This window comes from Dipodomys ordii, unplaced genomic scaffold (genome assembly GCF_000151885.1).
Source record: "Dipodomys ordii isolate 6190 unplaced genomic scaffold, Dord_2.0 Scaffold43, whole genome shotgun sequence".
NCBI lineage: Eukaryota > Metazoa > Chordata > Mammalia > Rodentia > Heteromyidae > Dipodomys > Dipodomys ordii.
This window is the reverse complement of record NW_012267259.1, coordinates 7,607,913-7,631,149: the sequence shown is the minus strand read 5'-3', so window position 1 is coordinate 7,631,149 and position 23,237 is coordinate 7,607,913. Positions and strand designations below refer to the sequence as shown.

Genomic DNA, 23,237 nt, shown 5'->3' with positions numbered 1-23,237 from the left:
TTGCTCAGTCTCATTTTGAAGACACATAGACCCACCCAAAGTATTCATTGTTATTTGTACATCTTAGCACATTGAACTAAGTGTTGTAATTCAAAAGTATTCTTGAAATGACTTACAATAAGGAAAGTATCTCTTAAGGGGACCCTTGCTAAAAATTATACAAGAGCAAAGTACATAAACATTTCCAAGCTTCAGCTTCTAAATTATGCATACAGATGACCAAAACATCTTTTATTAAGATGAATAGATTACTGGATAAGATTTCAGCTGTCAATAGTAAACCACCAGTAACAGAACTATGACGTATCAAACAGTGGTTTACCTAGGGGAGTTTCTTTCTTTCATTTGGGGAGCAGAACATGTTATCTCTGAGCACTTGTGTATGTAGGCATGCTGTACAATTAAGAATATTCTTTAGAATTTTTTCACAGCCATTTTATTTACTTTTTGTACCCTGAGGATCCCTATCTTCATTTTATACCGAGGTCAAATGGGGAGTTGGAGTTTTTCCACTAACCACATATGCACACTTGGACAAGCCACTTGGTGTGTCTCCATGCACTCATCTATAGTCAAGAACTAGAACTAGAAAATCTCAAAGGCTCTTTCCTTCACAGTGTCCTGGCACTATATAATATTGGGATAAATGCTTTATGCACCTATTGTATCTGTTTTTTTTCTTTTGGTCATGACAGTGATTATATAGGGTTAATCTTTGAGACAGTCTTTATAGAACCCAAAAAGGGATTTTGTACAATCAGCTAGTATCTTATTTTTGCTAGGTTGTACCTACAAGTTCAGGGGACAGCCAACAATAAAAAAAAGGTAAACGCTGCCATATACTATGTGTTGAAAACTGGGATGTATGTTTTAGCCACATAGTGCATCTATTTTTTTCTACACTTTTTCTTTTCACAATAGGATTTAGGCTGTAAATGATTAAATGATTCTTTTCTTTTTTTAAAGTGCCAATCCTGGGGCTTACACTCAAGGGCAAGAGTTCTGTCCCTGAGTTCTTGTGTTCAAGGCTAGCACTCTACCACTTGAGGTACAGCTCCACTTTTGACTTTTTGGTGGTTAATTGAAGATAAGAGTCTCATAGACTTTCCTACCCAGGCTGGCTTTGAACTTCAATCCTCAGACGTGAGCTTCTTCAGTAGTTAGGCTTATAGTAGCATGAGCCACTGGCATCCCGCTTGTAAATAAAATTTTAAACTATGTGAACTGTGATTAAGTCCTACAGGAGAGCTTCGAATCTTCTGTTTTATTTTATTTTATTTTTTTTATTTTATTTGTGAACTTCTGTTTTATTTTTGAAACAGGACCTTAATATATAGCCCAAGCTAACCTTGAACTCATAATTTCTCTGTCTAAATCTCTTATGTGCTGGAATTATAAGCACACAGCATCGTGCTTGGTTTTTCAGAAAACATTTTGACAAAGGTTATCAGTGGTCTTTTGGATCGGCTCCAAGAAATCTTGCCTAGAAGCCAGGCCTTTCTAGCTCTGGACACGAGTCTGTTCCCTCACTATTTTGAGCTCCTGTTAAATTTATAGTTAAAATGATAGTGAGGGGTGGGAAAGATGGCATAATATGCTTGAAGATTAAAAAGAAAAACCTCCCTGAACTTAAACAAACAACACAGCCCAAAACCTTGGCATTGTAATGAGGCCAAATTTAAATAGCTCAGTGTTTTTGGGAATTCTTTTTTTTTTTTTTGCTCTTTAACTTGCCTAGTTCAAAGAATCTAAGTATTTGGGTTCAGTAAAAACAAAACGAGTACATTGGGATCAAAACTCTGGAGTCAGAGCCTTGTGTGGGTAGTACTGGCCTTAATATCACTTAGCTGTAACCAATGAACAAAGGTTAGGAAGAGCCAACGACTCACTCCAAGCAGTTATCAATCTTGCAGTGGTCCTAACCCAGCAAAGCATGGAAATGGTAGTAGCATCCTCTGCTTCTGTAAGATGACAAGGGCCAAACGTGATAGGGTATTCATACCCATGAAAACGTACCCTTGACATTTAGGATGTCTTAAAATCTTCCCTTGAAAGGACTTCACATATTGTGTTGTTTAGTGTTTCTCATTTTGAAATGTTCTATTTCTCCCCATCTATCTGGACAGTTGCCATTCCCACATATTGTAAGACCTGCCACAGCTGATACAAGACTCGAAGCTGGAAGTTTCTTTCACGACTTAACCTCTGAGTCTGTGTAATCTGCTTTGACTACCTTTCAGAAAAGAACAATTCAAGGACCAGGCAGAACATAAGCAGAAGGATGACAGTCCTGGTGGTATTCAGTTTGGGGCATAATACCTTCACACAGAGAGGACAGGAGCTGGGCATGAAATAACAGCAATTTTTAAAACCAGTATTTGTAACACAGTAAGCAATCTAGATGAGATTTCTGGAAGAGAACGAGCTAAGCCACTCAAACATAGAACAAATGTGCTTGACTGGCATTTGGAAGGCAGAAAGAAACTCTCATTAAAATTTAACATCCACTTGGCCAGACTTCGGGCTGAACTGGAAGAGCAAAATACTGCTTAGTAAAAAGCCAGCAATGTGGGAGTGATGTGGTTTCTACTCCGAAGACTGAAGTAATGAAAAGGCAAAGTGGCCAGCACATTCCTTCATGGCAGGTCTACAGAATCTCAAATTCCAAGAGCTATTTCCTACCAAGTTTTGCCACTGCACCATGGCTTTTCCTTTCAACATGCTTAATAGAGAGGCACATAGACTAGATTTCAGTGGAAGCATGGGATACTCAGAGTCTACAACTGTCTAGAAGGAAACAAGCAGGTGTTTATGTGGGTGGCAGTCTGCACAGTTACTGAAAATGATCTCACCTCAGAATTATTCACACGAGGGCCTACCTGGCCAACCCCATGGCTTTTCCCCTACCCCAACCCTTCTGTTTCTTAAAAATCTCTGAATGGGCAACACAGTCCTAACACTTGATAGAGAATACAAGATTCAAATGGCCTAAACATGCCTCTTCCTTTATGTGCCCTGAGCTCTTAAGCAGACTCGTCACCTCCACATTCGGGGAGAATGCCCAGTACAACACCTGGGTTGGGATTACAGGAGGCAGTAAATCTAGGCCAGAATACCCTTGGCTGGTGAGCCCACAGTGCTATTATCTGCCACAATTGCACTCATGCCAACAGATGCGATGCCACCTGCCAGACACTTCCTTTAGGCTAGTGAAAGATGTACTACATCACAGGTTACTCACCCAAGACGGACCACCTCTGTAAAATGACCCTATGGATGAGGGAGGACTTCATAAGAGGCATTTCTTATAAAAGTCATCACGAGGGATTCATCAGTTATCAAAGTTACCCAGAGCCTCGAACACATCAAATACAGGTGCAACACACACAAGCAAAGCTAATTCAGTAGGGATTCCTAGCAAATTACTAAACTCCATGGTGATTCAGCAAGGGAAATGGAGATATTGAGAGGGGTAGGTAAAGGTAGAGAAGGAGAAGAGGGAAGGGGAGAGGAAGAGAAAGGTAGGAAGGAGAGGAAGGAGGAAGAGAGAGAGAAAGGGAGGGAGAAAACAAAGGAAAGAAAGGAAGGAAGGAAAGAAGGAAATAGATCCCACTGGCAAAATAAATTCTGCCTTAATTGTCCAGAGCCCTCTGATCATTTCCAAGTGCAGCTCTACACCTCAACCAGTGGGAGGCAGTTTAGTAAAATACAAACACAAAAATAATTTAAACCATTTTGTTATCAGCATATTTCCAAACGCAACATTCCCTTTTATCAACCAAGTTTAAATTGTGTGGCTTCAATGCTTCTGTCCTGTTAAGTCTGCTAAGTCCATTCAGAGAGCAGTGCGAAAGAGGGAGAGAAGACATCTTTCCTTAAGTGGCAGACTTGCCTTCTAACACAGTCTCTAGGGCTCTACTCTGAAGACTATTCAATTCAAGTTGGGGCACTTTTTAAACACCATTTTGGCACTTTCCGTTGGAGTTCTTAGGCACAGTGTGACAGAGTCAGCTTGGTGAGCCCCTCCCCATGCATTCGGTACAGTAGCTGAAACTCAGCAGGAAGCTGGTGGGACTCCTGCCACTTGGTGGTAAATTTGGTTCCTTTTTTATCATAGTAATGGTACGGAAGATCTTCCTTGGTGTTGGGGTCAAATCCGAAAGGCCAGAATCCATACAAGTGTATCTCTTCACATATTGCTGATGCCAGGGTGTACATAAGAATGCCTGTGCTCAGCCGTTTGGGCGACAAATGTTTGTTTCTCCAGTACCTGTGAAACGATAAGTACATGTGGATTCAGAGGCCAGTGTTGGAAGGTTTTCAATCAAATAGGTCAACAGGACTGGGCTGGATGGGGATTGTCTAGACTGGTCAAGTGGTGGGGATAAATCCATCTTGCAGTACAATCCTACTGACATTTCCCCTTCCAGATGAAACTTAAAGTCAATGACATTGAACATATGGGGAGAAAAATAATGAAGTCGAATGACACACAACAGGCTAGCAGAAGACCTGCCTTCCAATTCTGGTTCTGCTCATTTGGGGAAGTGACTTTGGGCAAGAAAAAAAAAAAAACTCCTGCTCCTTGTATGTCATTTGACTCATTTTTTAAGGTGAAACATTGGCTCCCATTACCCCTTGGAAAGGTAGCCATACTTCCTGGGAAATGGGGACAGTCCCAATTTATGTCTGCTATCCTGTTGTTCCTACTAATAGTATCCCATTCTCTGCCTCTCCTCAAAAAGGTTCAAGATTGGACTATAAATTATGGAATTACCCTTTGTTCTGGAGACACACACAACGACTCTTCCTTCATTGGGAGATTAAGTGAACTAAATTTGGAAAACGTTAGGGGACAGCAGGATGAGACTAATCTACAAGGGGGAAAAAAATCTCTAAGGATTCTCTGGTTACTAGAGAACTCTCCAAGTGGTCCCTATATTCAGACAGAATTGAAAACCAGCAGATTAGATAAAAATTTTATGTTAAGTTAATCAGTCTATCGAATTGTAAGAAATCAACAAGTTCATAAAATATTCCACATGGTATTTTGTTGTTCCTTTTCATAGGCATAAATACACTATAACTTGCAGTCATGTTATAAAGGCAGAGGTACAAATTATGACTTAATTAGATGGATTTAAACAATTTTAAGCCAATTGCCTGTTATTAAAAAAAGGAAGTATTTGTTTGGTATAAGTTAATCATTAGGAGACAGCGATTCATTTAGAGAAAATTCTTGAGTTGTGGTGATTTTCGTGTCTGCTTATTAAAAAGAAGACAAGGACTAGAGAAGGGAGACAAATGAAACATCAATCTGTCTAACACTTAGCTACCAGCTAGGAGGCAGATCAAACTTCTTAACTAGAATTACTCATTCATTCATTCACTCATTCATTCATTCATAGAAGAAAGAAAAATCTCTAAAATACTAACCTAACAAAACAAACTTGAAATATTAAAGGAACCAAACATATTACCCACCCCAACAGATTACAATATTGATTTGCTATCTGGTGGGGTAAGAGCTAAATTTAACAAAATATACACACCTGTTGACATGTTGCATTATGTTTCCAGGCCAAGCCAATTGAACCTTTAACTGACCTCTGTGTTCAACAAAAAAGTCAACTAATGTTCTGGTAACAGTTGCGGAAGTGTGGAAGAAAAACGCAGGGATCCAAAGAATGGCCCCATCAAGCTTTTTTAAACTGAGGAAAAAGTTGTTACGGTCCTGAATGGTCAAAAGATTGTTGTAATATTTTTCCAAGATGCTGGGGTTGAAAGTGGTAAGGTTGGTTTTCCTTCCAACATCTCTTTGGAAAGCCTCCGTAGGGGCAAAATTGCAACGAAAAACGAAATCGGATTTATCTATTTCTTGTCCACACTGGCTCCCTGTCAGAATCCCACTGTTGCCAACCACAGCACAAATGTTATAATGCTTATTCACAATGGGCGAAACATCTGGAAGTAGTGACCGGAAGTTATTGCTAATCGAGAAAACATATTTATGGCTGGAATAATCATAGTGCATCAGCTGTCCAATCCGAACACTATTCTTGGTCAAAGAAAAATTTTTTATTACATCGACATGCTGAAGAATTTCTTGCCTAAAATAAAAAGAAACATTAAATGCATTCCATTCAAAAAGAACTGAGTTGCCATTCCATTCAAACAAGAATCTCAGCACACAGAGTCTAAGTGAAACTAGACATTCATTACCCAAGTCTTTGAAGAGATGTACACCCATGTTCTCGCCTTTCAGTCAAGTTCTGGATATAACCTTTTTTTTTTTTTTCCAATTGGTCGTGGGGCTTGAACTCTGGGCCTTGGAGCTGTCCCTGCGCTCTTCAGCTAAGGTGAGCACTCTACCACTTGAGCCACAGCACCACTTCCTGTTTTCTGGTGGTTAATTGGAGATGAGTCTCAAGACTTTCCTGCCCAGGCTGACTTTGAACCATGATCCACAGATCTCAGCCTCCTGAGAGCCGTAAGCCACCGGTGCCTGGCCATTTCTTAGTTTTTTTCTCTACTAGAGAGGCATATTTGACCACAGAGGAGATAGATGGCAAAACTGTGTCAGAAAATTCAGGGAGAAAATTTACAAAAGCCCCAAAGAGCTTATGTTAATGCACAAACATCGGTGACTTTGAGTTTTTAAACAAAAGGACTACTTGTTTGCAGTATTCAAGAAATATCAAGTATCACTGGTATCCAAATAAGAACTAAGTATGTGAGTCAGTACAACACTATGTATTATTGAAATATTAAAAATGAGAATGGCATTGGGGATAGATGACTATTTAATAAAAATGAGGTATCTCATCTAAGACGTTTGGATAATAAAATAGGTATTTTTCTGCTTGATTTTATATACAACTTAGTGTATATAAAAATGTACTATAAAATATATTTAAAAATTTTAAACACGTGTATACTCTAATGTGAAGCATGTGTATATGTACTCTGTATGATGTCGAACATAAGCAAGGCAAGAGTGATATTTAAAATGATCTTCAGGTTGCTTTCATTTGGGCTTAAACTAAAATTGGGTGTCTCTTTTTAAAGTCTCAACATTGAGATGTGATTAGGATATATGGCATCAATTGACATGCTGAATTGAAACCCTTTGGTACAACTATTTAAAGATGGCATAAAATAAGTTAAAGAAAAACAAAATATTTAAGGGACCAATATCACACGACTTTGTTGGTAAGCTTCTCCAGTGCTAAAAAACCACACTGAAACTCCTGTGCCTTTTGCCTAAACAGTTGCAGGTATGAAATAAGATGCTTTGCATGTTATGAATTTTTAAAAATGAATTAAAATTATCTTTAAGTAGTTGTACAAAGAAGCTACAACTTAGCGAAATAGTTTATGAATGCAATGCATCTTGGGCAATGTCACCCCTTTTAACATTCCCACCCATCCCTTCCAACCCATCCCTTCTCTCACTTTTCTTAATTTTGTAGGATATACATTTCTTTCTCGCTTCTTCTCTTCATTTGTCCACCCATTTCCCCTTGATTCCACCTCACCCCTTTCAAGTATCTGCTTCCTGGTGATTATTTTGTTGAACTTTGAAAGACTTTGCCTTTCTAAGGAATTATACTATTTGAGTTCTCCCTTGAATGTGCCACATTTCAGTTCATACATCTGTATATACTTGCATACCACCCAATGTATTTACTTATGAGCTTATAAGCTAATTTTGGCTTATAAACCTTTGTCTTTCTGGGCCTGACTTATTTTACATAACATAACTTTCTCCAAGTATTTACATTTCTCTGCATGCCATAACTGCTTGGATTTTTATTTCAAACACGATTTTATTTTGTAAAGTGTAGCGCAATATAAACGGACATCTTCAATTCAGAATTTCCAAAGTTACAAATACTGTTCTTACAAGCTTTATAAAGACAAATGTAAGTGATACTGGTAAAAATGAAAGATTATCTAATAAATGGATGAAAGGAGGGAAATTTTCAGAAAAAAGCACTCTCACTGATTATTAGAGTCACATGGCCTAGTGTGGGAGAATGTTTTTATTTAGTTAAAAATGTATCAATGTGTTTTGGGGAAAGATAATGTGTTCTACCTTGAAATCATTCTGGGTTGTCTATAAAATTAATAGATTAAAACTCAACAGTTAAAAAAACATTTCTAGGGTTTAGTGTGAATTATTTTCATTAACTAATTTCTAATTAAACATAAATATTTAAAAAACTAATCATAATCACATGATGCCACCAAATAAACAGTATTTTTCTGACACCATGGATATCCACTGGAGTTGTTTAAATTCTGCCAGTAGATTACAGTTTTTAAAAAGAGTAATAACTAGAAATGCTACGACCAAAATACAACTCCATAAAAATGGTGATTTGTAAAATAAGTATTCATTCTCCTAATGAATACACTAGATGGCTCACATTGCATTGAGCAGAGAAACGCCAAGAAGGAATGAGTAATAACTAATTCGTGGTTCAAAGAGTGCATCAAAATAGCATCAAGAATAAACAAAAATTTTAATAAATCGTACATTAAACAAGGCTGCAATAATGAACGAGGTTTGACACTTTACAATCAGTTAAAAGCTGTAAAAGCCTAATAAAAACAAAAATCATTGTTTACCTATGCCCATTTGGGCTCACATCTTCACTGGTAAGTTGAGGGAAACACATCATGAAGTCTTCTGTGTTTGAATAAGTTCTCAGATACAGAATAAAAATAAATTGGATAACCTCTTTCCTTTCTTTCTTTCTCTCTCTCTTCTTTCCTTTCTTTCTCTGTTTGTCTGTCTGTCTGTCTCTTTTAATGGACAGCTTTGGAAGACCTTAGCCAGACTTGGTAATGTTGCTTAATCAAGCCCAAATTAGCAAGTGCATGGGGAATGTAAGGATATTTACAGTCTAACTGGTCCTTCTGATGTATTCTTTTGAAAGAGGCCACACATTTGACAGGGTTATCAATTCTCATCTTTTGCATTTAGCCAGGAGTGCAATGTAAAAACAAATATACCCAGTATGTGTGTGTGTGGGGGGGGGGGGAGAAGAGATAGCTGTTTTGTTGTTTGGGATTTGTTTGCTTGTTGTTTTGTTTGCGTTCCAGAATTCAACACCACCTATTGGATCTTTTCCCTCCTATCCTACCTTTGGTGCAAAAACGCTGTCCGATTAAATGTCCACTTAGGAGGTTTCTCTTGCAGTTCTTGGTTGAGAGAATTCGTAATGGGCACAAACGACGGGTCTAGAAACTTCAGCGCAAATTGCGACCTGGAGAGGGGTTGGGGGGTACAGACAAACGTGCTGGCCTCAGAGAGGGGGAGCCGAGGCTGCCCCCCCCCGCCCCAAGGTCCAAGCCGGCTGCGAGCGCGGGGTGGGGGTGGAGGGGGGAGCTGCGGAGGGGAGACGGGGCGAGGGGGGAGGGCAGAGGCACCGGCGCGGACCCCATCCCGCCCCAGCTCCTTCGGCCCACTCTCTGCTCCCGCACACTCCCGGGAGACAGAAGGGAAACTAGGGACTCTGGTCTCCATTGTCCATCCCTCCGGGTGCCGGAGAGACCATAAAATGGCCGTCACGCAGAGAGCAGGGGCGGGAGCCCCGCGCGGGGCTGCAGGCCGGCTGCGCGGCGGGGACCCGGAGTCAGCACCGCGGACAGCGCTCCCCCTCCTCCCCACCCCCTCCCCCGCCCGCGCCCGCCCCGCGGAATTGATTTTTGGAGAAAGGGCAGAGGAAACCGGAGACTCAGGGGAAGGCCAGGGGTGGGAGGTGATTCCTGCCTTAACCTTTTCCTTCCCGAGCCCGAGTGTGATCTCAGGCTCCAGCCCGAGGCGGAGACCCCCCCCCCCGTCAGGACCCCGGGAGGCCGAGCGGAGTTGGGGGGCCCCCGGGAGCTGGCCTCCCCGGCCTCCTCGCTCCCTCCCCGGCCCTGGCGGGGGAGGGGCGCGGTTCCCGGTTTCGCAATCCGAGCTCGGCTCGGACCACAGGTTGCGTTTTGCACCGGCTGCGGGAGGCCGCGCTGGGGGTGCGCCCCGGGGTGCGGCTCCACCCCGGACGGGGGTGGGCGGCCTAGAGGCAGCTCGCAGTTCGGAGGGGCGCGGGGGTGTGTGTGTGCAGAAATCCCGGAGAGGGGGAGGAGGGCGGGGAGTGGGTGGGGTGGCGGGACGGCCCCCGGGACTCGGAGGGAAGAAACCCGCGCATCCTTTGATGAGCAGAGGGGAGGAGAGGCGGGCGTGAGGGGAGTCGGCGCCTGCGCCATTAAAGCGGCCGGAGCTCGGCCCGCGGCGGGCGCGGATGGCGCGCGGGGAGGGCGCTCACCTCGCGCGCGTCCATCTGTGGGTTCAGTCATCCCGGTCCCCCGGCCTCCGCCCCCCCCCCTCCACCGTTCCCAGTCAGCCCGGCCCTCCCCCCCCATGGGGGAGGGGATAGCGAGAAAGGCAAACGCCTCGATCGGGAACAGGGGCTTGGGGTGAAGTAAGGAAGGGGAGGGGGTGGGGAAGAGAGGAAAGACCACGCATCACCCCGCTCCAGGAGTCTGGGAGAAGCCCGTTCAGCGCCCCCCCCACTTCTCCTGGTCCCCCCCCGTCCCTCCAGTCTCCCCTACTCCCTCCCTGACCCCCGCACACCTGGCCACGACCCGCAGGCCCCCCACCGCGACCCCGAGCGCAGCGGGGACCGCCGCCACTCACCGGAATCCCGCGTGGAACATGTACATTCGGGGCGCCCCCGGGCTGGCGTACTTGGGGGTGGTGAAGATGTTCTCCTTCTTCAGGGACACGTAGCTGATGAGCGACAGGATGAGCAGGGCCACGCTGAGCATGACGAGCCCCAGCACGCTGGCCACCCGGGCCATTTTGCAATTTCTCATGCCGGATTGGGCTGAAGGCAGGGCGATCGTAGGGGCAAATCGGCCCATTGAGCGGCCAGGAAGCGGCGGGCTGGCGTGTCCGCGCGTGTGTGCGCGCGTGTGCGCGCGTGTGCGCGGGCCCGGTGGGGATGGCCGGGGGCGCCGGGCGCGGCGGGCGCGGGGTGAGCGCGACCCCCGGGGCCGGGCGGGAAGATGGAGGGGCGGCGCGGCGGCGGCGGCGGCGGCGGCGGCGGCGCCGTGGCCGCGCCGTGCGTCTCCCGCCGCCCGTTCAGGATCCCCCCGCGTTCCCCGCTAGGCTGCCATCTCCGTCGCCGCCTGCAAGATAAATGTGATTGGAATAATGTTACGCTTCGATCTGAGCACAGGATTTAATTAATGAACTCTAATCTCCCAAATAACCCGAGGGAGGGGGGAGGAGAAGGGGGAGGCGGCGGAGGGAGGGGAAATGGAGGCTGGAAGCCTGCAGCCCACGCCACCGGCCTCCCGGGTGGAGGGGACTCGCGAGGCACAGTGGCTGCCAACGAGGCAGCCGCCCAAACTTAGTTTAATAGACCATTCATTCCTTTATAAAATACATCAGGAACAGGGAGATAAATAACCGGATTTGCTACCGTGGAGGATAAACACCATCTGGGTGCTTCTCAGAGATGCAGGATGGATGGTTTTTCCTTCCTCACCAGGCACCGCCCCGACTCCCGTGGGGCAGCACCTCGCCAAAACATCCCTACAAGAAAGGTCCTAGCCGCTGGGGTCGGCCTACATGGAAAGCTCTTGAAAAACATCCTTGGAATTTTCTAGAATTCCCCCCTCCCCTCCTCATCTCCCTTTTATGCTCAACACACGTACTTGCTCATCCCCAGTAAAGTTGCAAGGTGAGTGATGAGTGTCTCATCCATTCTCTGTCTCTGTGTCTGTCTGTCTCTGTCTGTCTCTGTCTGTCTGTCTGTCTCTCTGTCTCTCTCTCTCTCTCTCTGTGCCTGGCAGAATGTACTCAGCAAGTATACAAGGTGCTTGGGCCTGAGCTGACCAGACCTGGCACGTGAACCATGGTACAGTTAATCCTGACTGAAATCCCCATTCTGGCTGGAATAGGTGGCCTGAGTTACATAGAAGTTAAAAAAAAAGTTATAAATACACAAAAATCTGTTTGTTTGTTTTTCTTCAGGAGTTTAAGAAGCACACAAGACAGGCTTGCTGGGAAGGAAAAACTCACATCGCCATCTATTGCTTGACTTTAAATTTGGTTTACCCTATTTACTAGTTATACATTTTGATGTGTACTGGGAATGCAAATTAGTCCATTTGCTATTGGGTGCTCAGGGAAAGCTTACATGTTTCTTTTGAAATTAGTTTATGACCCTCTCCAGGCTCAGCTTTACCAATGGCTTGCTGCTCTAAATACTGACCAGTAAACACTCATGAAGAAAGCTGGAGGTGACACATGGGCTTTTGAGAGCCTTTCCCAATAAAGCAAGCTAAGACTTTCCCCTCTCGAGTTGGAAATACCTCTTTAGGCCCTGAATTTCTTGCCTTATAGGCTTATTAGGGCGGGCCTGGTATTATGGTCTCTTGGCGGGGTGAGCTCTGGGACTGGGACTGTAATCTTCTACAGAGCCCAGACCATGTCTTATCTTCCAACACTGTCCCACAGGGAGGGTGGGCTCACTGCTCTGGAGACCAGAGCTCTCCTGTGAAAGATTTTCTCTATTTGGATGGTCCGAAAGGGCCCAGCTCCTCCCTGGAGATAGTATATCTTGGACTGGCAAGCCAAAACCAGAAGAGGCAAAAGTTACAGCACTGTTCCCAAACAGGTTCTACTTGTGGGCAGGGACATGAGCAAAAACTGGGGGAAAGCAAAGGAAAGGATGACATTGTCCAAAAAGAAACGTACTCATTACCTTACTTATGAAATGGTAACCCCTCTGTACAACACCTTCATAATAACAGAATTATGTTTGCCTCTGTGTGTGTGTGTGTGTGTGTGTGTGTATATATATATATATAGAGAGAGAGAGAGAGAGAGAGAGAGAGATTCGGCAAGAAACAAAACATTCTGCCCCTGTACCTCCATACTCCCATCTAGTTTTTCTAGTTCTGGTAACCCTGTGTTGGGAGGGGGTGAAAATTAACAATAAATCAGAATTTACAGGGGTTATAAAGTCACTCTTAACTCCACCATGCTTAATGGTCTTATAGGGGGAAAGGATGGAAACCAGGGGACTCCTCTTGTAAGAAGCTCTACAACAGAGGGCTCATGAGAGATGTGAGCACTGACCTCTGTCTCCACAAAGTCCGAATTCACAGAGCCACATTGAGATTGGGTGAAGGAGTTAAAAGGAGATGTTCCAGTTAGAGGGAAGAGTAGACGGCAAATAAGATTATGGTGGACATGCGGAACAGAAAGAGATATAAGATGATTGCCCTCAAAGAAGTACATAGAGATCAGGCCTGCTAGTGCACACCTGTAACCCTGACAATTTGGGAAGTATAAATTGTAGGTCCAAACACCAGCTTGGACAAAAAAGCAGGAGACTTATTTGAAAAATAACTAAAGCCCCAAAGGGATAGGGCATGACTCAAGTGATAGAGTGCTTACCTAACAAGCACAAGGCCCTGAGTTCAAACCTCAGTACTGTCAAAAGGAAAAAAAATAAGGAGAGTTAGGGTCTAATTGTGAAGAACCTATAGGTCAAACTAAGGAGTTGGCGGGGGTCTACGCAAGCACAACTGCTCAGAACTGCTCCAAGTTTATCAAGAACAATGGTTATGATTTACACTGTATTGATGGAGTAGTTGGAGTAGATGGATGAAGCTGGGATGAAATACTATGGAGTTGGGATGAAATGCTGGCTCAAATGAATGTTTACTGATAGACCCAATGTCTTTCCAGCCTGACCCCATGACAGAAGCCCCAATATGCCTTAATGTATCAATTAACCAATAGGCAATTTTCTTTGATGAACCATTCCTAAATAAGGCGTCGAGGTATTGCTGGTGACCCTGCCCAGACAGCACAGATATTCTTGTGCAGGAAGCTCAGAGAGAGGCCTTATGGGAAATTCCTTTTTGGCCATATGTGACTAGAGTTCTTTCAGCATGCTATGGGCTTGGCATCTTGGTTTCCAATGAGTCTAAAAATGGCCACAAAAGAAGGATCTTGTACTCCTTTGGGCTTCTGACTTCTATTTTCCCCACAGGGGAAAAAAACACTGCATGAGTTCATTGATAGAGTCATTGCGATCAGAGGAAGTGTCAAAGTTCTGAGATGAACAGAGAGAAGAAAGATGTATGATGTCTGCAGGGATGGAGGGGCCACAGCTGGACAGAGCAAGAGTGTACAGCCACTAGAGTCAAGGCTCAGCTTATCGACACTGTGTAGATAAGCTTCCTCCTTGGAGTAAAGCAAGAACAGCCAGGATTCTTCGAGCACTTATGTGCCAGGTGCCTTCTAGACATTCTGTGTATTCTTGGTCCTATCCTATGTGAAAGGCACAACTAATCTCACTTTATAGTAGAAGAAATAGCATTAAGGATTTGCTTAAGGAGAAGATGCCTGGTTATGAAGCCACCTTTGCCACTAATCCACCGTGCTTCTTGAGTGAGTTTTAGGACAGAGGGCTGGAAATGGGAGCAATCCAGGAGGGCTGAAACCATTATTCTTTTTTTTTTTTTTTGGGTCTGGTAGTTGGCCTGAACTCTGGGTCTGGGCACTGTCCCTCAGCTCTTCAGCTCAAGGCTAGCGCTCTACTACCTGAGCCACAGCGCCACTTCCGGCTTTTTTCTTTTTGCTTATGTGGTGCTAAGGAATCGAACCCAGGGCTTCATGCATCCAAGGCAAGCGCTCTACCACTGAGCCAACTTCCCAGCCCTAAAACCATTCTTCTTTAGCAGTGGGGACCAATTATTTCTATTACTCTTAGTGATGATGAAGAAGATGATAGTGATGTCTCCAGCATGTGTTGCTCACTTGCTGTTTGTTGGATATTATACTAGGGATTTTATATAATGAATCTCATTCCATCTCTATTCCATTCTTTTGAGGATAGATAGAGAGTCCCTGACTATGATTTTTCAGCATTACAGTGGTGTGAAAATCATCGCCATTCAGTTTAAATGTTGATCTTGTTGCAGGCTGGTCACATATATAGTTCCATCCTCTCTCTTAAAAAGAAAAGATAGTGAGCTGCCCTCCCCAGTGGGGCAAGTAGTCCTAAGCTTGAGCATGTGAGACTCCGTAGAGTACTGTGTGGCCAGCAATTTTCCTTTGAATGCAGATATTCAATAAAGGTAAATATCTGTATCACAGGAGGCATCCACCACTTTATTCCAAACGCAGCTTTGTGTGAGTTGATTTTGCTCACGTGTTGGCTAACAGAAGTGTTCAGAGCCTGTCGAAGGCAGCATGTGGCTGAGGTGTATTAAGTATTCCAAGTTCATTTTTAGGTTATGATAATTTCAGTTTACAGGGAGGTGTAGAAGCAAGAAGGCAAAAACAAAAAAACAGAGTGGCAACTCCATGGCTTACTCTGGGACTGGGGAAAGGGTGATTTGGGATGGAGCCCTGTGCTGGCCGCTGGGGGATGCATCTTCTTCTCATTTATCCCTTCAGGGCCAGCACAGGAAAGAAGGCTGGGGACACGTCTGCTCTACAGCACACCTGAGTCCAGGCCAGAGAGAAGGCCAGTCCCTCGGACTGATTACTGAGGCAGATCATCTGTTCCACTGGGATGCCCGAGCTGCTGAAGAGGCCATCGTTAATTAAATTAAGTAATTAGATTAAATTAGCACATGCACATATATAAAATATAGGGAAGGGTGCACTGGGAACAGGAAAGCTCCTTCTGTTATTCTACCCTTATCTCTCAACGTCTTGGTTATCCTCCCTAGAGACACTACTGCTGTCCAGAGATTCACTATGCATCCCACAGCAGGCTTGCAGGATGCATTCATTTGCTGAGACTCGTTTGAAATGACATTTATTTCAAGGTTTCTTGCCAGTGTCTCCACAAAAGATGTTTTGCATAGCTTTGAACAGTTCAGATGTTTGCAACGATTATGTTTTCTAGAAGCGGAGGAATTACTCATTTCGTGCCCACTGATGAATGCTTTTCTTTAAAGCTCAGGGAAGTGTCTGTATGTGAAAGGCATACAAGAACTTCACATAGTCTTTTCCCCCCTTCCTGGAATAAATAAAATATATTTGGAAAGCTGTCTTCAGGCTGCAAGCTTTTTGGACTCCAGGCTCTAAAGAAATGGTTTGGAAGGAGCTATTATGTTCAATTGTGTTAATCTCCTAGGCCCTTGCAGAGACTTTTTGACGTTTGACTTGTTTGCATGATTGCTTTTTCTAGAAGGCTGAGGCATTGTAGTTGGAGAAGCTACTTGAAAAATAACATTACAGTTAGATCTTAAGTTATGTGTATGTCTATTGTCACTCATTATTGTATTCACAGTGGGTACAGAAAAATCACCTATCATTTAGAGCAGCTACAATAGCATTACCTCAGCCCTGGGGGAGGTTTTTTCCCCTTTTCTTTTTCTTTATAAAGAAATCTAATTTTAGCTTTCATCTTTCAGTTTTGGGGAAGTCTTTGTACCTTGTACTTCTGAAACTGTAATTGTCAACATCACAGCTTTGTTGAGCAGGAGAAAGAAGCCACTGTTTTGTGTATTATTCTAACAGGATAAAAACATCAAGATGTCCATGTAATTTTGCAAAACATACTGCCGCTTGCTGATTTATCGATGAGCACCGCTTCTACGTGGGAAATGGGGGCTGTTATTGGAGGATGAGCTGCTGAGTTCCCTGAGCTCTGGCCCCTTCTTCCCCTTTGGAGAGTTCTTGTCTTGTGTTCACAGGGATTCCTAGGGGTTAGAGGTCCCTGAACTTCCCAATATTTCAAAATTTCAGACTCACTAGGAGCACAAAATTAAAAATAAAGACTGAGCTATCCCATTATCTGTTTTGTGAACCTCAACATTTCAACTCCAGATACACTCACAAAAATTCTACATGATTCTATTTTTACTAATTTCGATAGATAGATGGGAAAGATATTCAGGGAGGTTAAATAACTTGGCCAAGGTCCCATCTGCTTTTGAAAAGATGGCATTTTCATATAGGAGAAATGACTGCAAAGTTAGTTCGTTTTCACTAAACCTGGCTCTCTCCCATGTGAAAAGCTTAGGCTCTGAACACTGGCGGGAGAAAGATGTTTCTCTCATATAGCCATTTTGTTTCTTCCAGAAAGGACCCAAGAACAGCCAGATGCTACTGGTTCATGCCTGCAATCCTAGATACTCAGGAGGTTGAGATCTAAGGCAGGAAAATCCATAAAACCCATCTCGGATTAAGCTCCAAAACAAACTGAACTGTAGCCCAAAGAGCAGAGCATTAGCCTTGATCAAAAGAGCACCCAGGCCCTGGGTTCAAGCCCCAGGACTGGCACCAAAAACAAAACAAAAACAAAAGGAGCCAAGAATACAGTTCTCCTACTGACTCTGTCCTCTTTTCTTCACAGGAAAAGCTTCCCACTCGAATGCCGGAACACAAGGAAAGGGACTCTTTAAAGAATTAGACAATTAGTGAAAACTTGTGAAAAACCCTAGATCTCTTTGTTCTGTGGTTTTACAGTTTCACACAGGACAGGTTCTGAGTCCTGTTGTAGACGGTGTAGGACGAGTGAGCAGCTGGCTTCTGAGTGCCTGCCCCTCCGAGAAAGGCAGGTTTGAAGCTAGTAAAAGAGGTTGGATAGATCACAGCAGGTATGGGCAGGTCAAGATGGTTCTTAGCACCTTCTCTCTGCTAGCAATTGCGGGTAGTAGAGAGAGCCAGGGCAGGCTCAGAGGGGAGAATGCAACTGATCTTCTTGATGTTACCTGTGATGCTTGCACCAGCAATCTGATACCTGCCTTAACTCCCAGATAGGAACTTTATCATTTAATTTTTCCCCTGAATTCAAGTTGCTTGTTAGAAAAAAAGACACGGAACTCAACTATTATATCTGCTATTTCCATGACCGTTTTGTTTCCTGTACTTTTTTCTTTCAATCTAAGGAAAACATCCAACTATGAGTAAATGGAAGGCATGTTGTAACACGATTCTTCGCCTACTGTCATCCATGATTAAAGGAAACCATAGCAGGTGTTAGTGTTATGGGGGGCGGGGCTGGTAATTGAGAAGAGTATGCTTCGTTTCTTGGACAGATATCTGTCATGACATTTATGTAGATGGAGGCATATCCAGGTACCCAAGGAGACTGCAAGCTGGTCACTGAATTCTGCTGGTGATTTGGCTTAGATCTAGAACAATCCATCTCTACCCTCATGGGGAGTCAGACTTTCCTGGTCCTGTGACATTGCCTGTTGACACAGATGTCTTTCAATTTGTCCTTTCGTACCCCTCTCCCCGTTTTTCTATAACCATAGCTAGGATAATTAAATGGGGACCTCATAACATTAAATTTACCTTTTAACCTTTACAACAGTGTCTTCCTATTCTCTTCAGGCTTGATGTTGGATGTCTATGTTAGTTAGCAGTTTTAAGCGAGATCTGCAAGTCTGTGGAAACTACATCTATTATAGATCCTGTACAAAGCTAGCTGTGAAAAACCCAGAGCTGCAGCCTGCATTAGACCTTCAGCTAGGTGCTGGGAGTGCTTATCAAAGGATGCTGTCTTTGTGAGCTCAGTATAGAAATGGATGCTAGTTTCACGTGGGTCTTTACAGTTGATAATCACTATCTTTAGGGCTATCTTTGGGAGGGGGGACAGAATGCTGACAGTCCTCTAAATCTTACATTTTTTATAGCACTTCAATCTTTTTATTTTCAAAGTATTCTCACATCTATTATCCCACTTTGACCTTCCAAGAAAACTGTGAGTTGGGCACAGCAAGTATTTCTATTCTGATTTCACAGATGAGACACCAAAAGGTTAAATCACACAGTAAGTCAGAGGGAATTCCACGTGGGATGTGAAGACTGCTAGTTTCTCTACTGAAAACTCTCTTCTCTTTTAATTCTTGGCTCTCTAGCTGCACCAGCTATCACTCTTCGGAAATAACAACCTTTCAAACAACACTTCTAACTTCCTTTGATACATTTATTTTGTAAATAGTCTAATAAAGATAATACACTGTCCGGTGCCTGTAGCTCATGCTTGTAATGCTAGCTACTCAGGAGGCTGTGATCTGAGGATCCTGCCTCAAGGCCAGACTGAGCAGGAAAGTTCATGAGACTTCTGCCTTCAATGAACCACCACAAAGCCAGAGTGGAGCTGTGGCTCAAGGGGTAGAGCACCTGCCTTGGATGAAAAAACTATGGGACAGTGCCTAGGTCCTGAGTTCAAGGCCCAGTACTGGCACAAAAATATGCATTTATGATGTACACCCTAATGTTCTGAAACATGCTTGTTTTACAGAATGGCTAAAAGGAGTTAATGAATAGAGCAGATTCTGTGATCACTTTTTTTTTATAACATTGTTTCTAAAATTTATTTAAGCAGGAGAGTTGCTTGAATTAGTGAAAAGTAATATCTAAGTCTAGAACTCACTCTAGACCAACTGAATGAGGATGCTGAGGCTAGCTGCCCTGCATCCATGTGCTTTAAAGCTTTGAATACTTCTGCTGCTCCACATGGATCAAAAGCCATTGCTAGAAGCTCACCAATGGCAATCCTCATGTCAAATTCAATGACTTTTCCTTTGCTACTAGCCTGGGGCCTTTTGATGCTAATTTCTTCTTTAAACTTGCTCCTCTTTTGGCTTCTGGGAAATGATACTCTCCTGGTTATCTACTCTTCTCTGATGGCTCCTTCTCTGTCTTATTTTCTTGTGCATCATCACAGGTCGTTTTGCCCATCTCAGCTTGCTCTTACTGTTGTCTGAAAGATGCAGGGGTTTAGCTCTCTCTCTCTCTCTCTCTCTCTCTCTCTCTCTCTCTGTGATGTGCAAAAGCTCCTTTATTTTCAAAGTTGTAGACATGGAGATGTGAGCTGTTTGAGAGCAAGGCTGTCTTCTCTTCATTTTCACAGAACTAGGATCTAGCACAAGGCCAGATACATGCTAAATAACTGCATGAATGAGCACATCTATGGGGCAGATCTCATTTCTATGCAGTCCTGGCCTGTATCCAGTCCTTCCTATCTATCAATTGTGCCACCAGCTTGTTAAACCCAATCCATTCAGCACAGGACACACCAACTTTCTTCCTCCTACAAAACAGTTCTTTAAAATGCTGCCCATACATGTGTCTGCTTTTGACAGCCCCAATCTTCCAGTCCTTTGGATTAGCTTAGGTCTCTTTTTCTGTTCTCTTGCTTTGCATCATGGCCTCCTTGTGTAGCCCTCCCTCTCCCTTTCCCCCTTCCTCTCCCTCTCTCCCTCTTTCCCTCTCTCCCTCTTCCTCCCCCTCTCTTTCTTGTTCTGGGGTTTGGTCTCAGAGACTGGGTGCTATCCCTGAGCTTCTTTGTGCTCAAGGGTAATGCTCTACCACTGGAAACACAGCACTGCTGCCAGCTTTTTCTGAGTAGTCTATTGGAGTCTCTCAGACTTTCCTGCCTAGGTTGGCTTTGGACCATGATTTTGAGATCTCAGCCTCTTGATCTCTAGAATTACAGGCGTGAGCCTTTGGTGCCTGGATCCTCCTTCCTTTCTTTTTGTTTTATATGGTCTAGGCTGGGCTTGAAATCACAACCCTTCTGCCTTAGTCTTTCTAGTGCTGGAATTATAGGAGTGTACCACCACACTTAGCTTCATCCTCCCTTTTTATACTACCTAACCAAGACCTTAAATACCAGGGTTTAACAAGTTAATACATTTCTAGCAGATGTATATGATTAGTCTTATCTCTTTCAATCCATCAAATTGTCCTTGTCCTCAAGATCCCTCATAGATCTTCTCAACAGCATGAAGATAAAATACCCTGTGTATCTTATCAGGGCAGAAACACAGGCTTAGGGAGGCTACCTGGAGGGTGTATTCATCTATGCACAGCTATCTGCTCTCACAATTCCATCTTAAGCAAGCCTCGGGACCCATCAGGTATGGATGTGGGTTGGGTGCTGTGGATGTCATCTTCTAGATGATTCTCCCATGACTCAGAAGCCACTGTCCATCTTTGCATAGGCTTTTTTTTTTCTTGATTGGACTATTATGGCTATTCTTTCTCAAACCTACTTACATTCATTCTTCCCTCCTCTTTCCTTACAGGAGGTCCAACTCCAGAGAGCAGCCGGCCAGGCCTTCTCTACTCAGATTCCAGTGGCTTCAGAGTCTCTTTGCGAGGTGTGGACTCAGCTCCAGTCTTCCCACCTCACCAGCCAGAGCTGGATGATGTAAGACAGCAGCTTTGTTCTTCCCATCAGAACGTCAGTCAGACTTTCATGTTCCAAGTACATTCCTCCAAAGCAGCTTCAAGTTCATCTTGATAGGTCTTTTGACTAGTAGGTATTTAATGAGAACGCACCGTGTGTCCAAGCAGGTGTTCTGTGTCCTGGTGATCTAGTGTCAGATGGTATGGACAAGAGTCCCACTGTCCTGGTCCTAATATTGGTGAATTATGGATGATAAGTAAGCAAGTCATTTCATATGGGATCAAGGGAAAAATGATCTTAGGAGACATGACACAGTGGGAGGTCAGGGAAAGGCTCTTTGAGGACGTGAGAACAGGATATCAGCACTGCGGGAAGAGGGGACAACAGGTCCAACAGCTCCAGAGTAGGACATAGCTGGCATGTTTGAGGTACAAACAGAGAGTAGGGTTGGAGCACAGTGAGGGATAGGGGTTGGTAGCAGATACCAGAGGCCCTTGCAACACTTACAGTGGGAAGCCCTTGGATAAGCATAGGCAGTAGAGCAGCAGGACTGGATTTATAATTGTGGAAACCACTTCTGAGTCTGTGTGAATAATTGTTCCCAGCAGGGTATTGGATGCTATGCTTTATGAGAGAAAGACAGGGGAAAATCAGGGGGAATGATGAGGAACCCCCAATAATGGCCTGAATAAGAAGCGATTGGCTGACAGGGTGGTGCTTTTTGTGTCACTTGCTGGGAGCCTAGTGTATTGTTTTCATAGTTGATTTGCTTTTTTGCTGTGCATGTTTTTTTTTTAACCTTCTTCTTCCCTCTTCTCCTTTTCTTTTTTCCTTCTTTGTTAGACAAAGTCTCATTATGTAGCCCAAACTGACCTCAAATTAGCGATCCTGCTTCAATCTCCTGAGTGCTGGGGTTATAGGGATGTGCCACCACATCCTGCTAGGCCTTTCAAGTGAGGTGTTTAAGCCCTTTGTGATAACGCAGTGTCTTTTACTTTTTTACTATTTATGTGGAACCTGGCACACATGGACTGCTTCATAAATGCTATTGAATGCTTGCCATTCATTCCTGCCCCAACCTGGAGAGGATAAGAGAGTCTATTCCTAGAAAAAGGAAGTCAGGGAAGGTCTTGGGTGATGCAGTTGGTACAACCAAACTCAACCTTTGAAGAGAGTTAACTCAAGGTGTGAGCTGGGTCCAGGGCAGTAGGTAAGGATGTTGATACACTGTGGTGCTAATCATACAAAGAACAGGGAGGGGCCTCTAGAAGATAGAGTACAGAGGAGCTATCGAAACGGTGGGCTTTAGTACAAGATGCAAAGCAACCTATAGTAAATACATGCCTGACTTCACAGGACCCTGAGCCTTTGATCTCCAGCTGGGGTCTTACATTAGCTGAACCCAGTCATGGAAGTTCATCAGGGCAGGCCAGAGGCAGACCTGTCTCTGGGGCACAAAGCAACAGGGGTCACAGTAGAGATGGTGCTCTCAGTACAATGTAAGAGAGGTCACAAGAATTTTGCCTCTTCCAATCTCCCATCTTTTTGTGACACAGACTTCAGGATCATAGAGATCATCTGTCATTAGGATTATCATCATCATTATCATCATCATCATCTTCCTCTTCATCATCACTCACTCTTACACTAAAGGCATCTAAGTAGTTCAAGATAACTTGGTGCAGTGAGGCTGAGCCGGCATCGCACCCCAAGCTTTTGGACTCTTGGTTCAGTCATTCTCATGAACACCGGCAACATCTCTGCAGTTACCCTGTTTCTTACCTTCATGAATGATTCATCCTCCTCCTCTCATGTTAGTTCCCTCTCACGGCTGGCACTCCACCACCAAGGACTTAACACAGGATTTCCTGCATGCGCACACCCGCTGGCTGCTGGCTGCGTCTTATTTATAACGCAGGCACTGCCACTCCAAAGTGTTTGGAACTGGGAGCCCAAGAACCACCCCGAGTTCTGACAAAATTCTCAGACAAGAGCTGTAATGACTATCAAACAGTTATCTGTCTAAAGGATCTCTCCCTTCAGTGGGACAGAGTG

At 44.1% G+C, this 23,237-nt stretch overlaps 1 protein-coding gene across 1 annotated transcript; it reads right to left on the bottom strand.

The window, feature by feature from the left end:
• Positions 1 to 3,605: 3,605 nt before the first annotated feature.
• St8sia3 (ST8 alpha-N-acetyl-neuraminide alpha-2,8-sialyltransferase 3) lies at positions 3,606 to 10,975 on the bottom strand. The gene is made up of 4 exons (XM_013018928.1): positions 10,691 to 10,975; positions 9,153 to 9,275; positions 5,553 to 6,110; positions 3,606 to 4,270 (listed from the first exon to the last, which is right to left on the bottom strand). The coding sequence occupies exons 1-4, from the start codon at positions 10,915 to 10,917 to the stop codon at positions 3,988 to 3,990; spliced, it is 1,191 nt and encodes a 396-aa protein (XP_012874382.1). The 5' UTR covers positions 10,918 to 10,975; the 3' UTR covers positions 3,606 to 3,987.
• Positions 10,976 to 23,237: the final 12,262 nt, after the last annotated feature.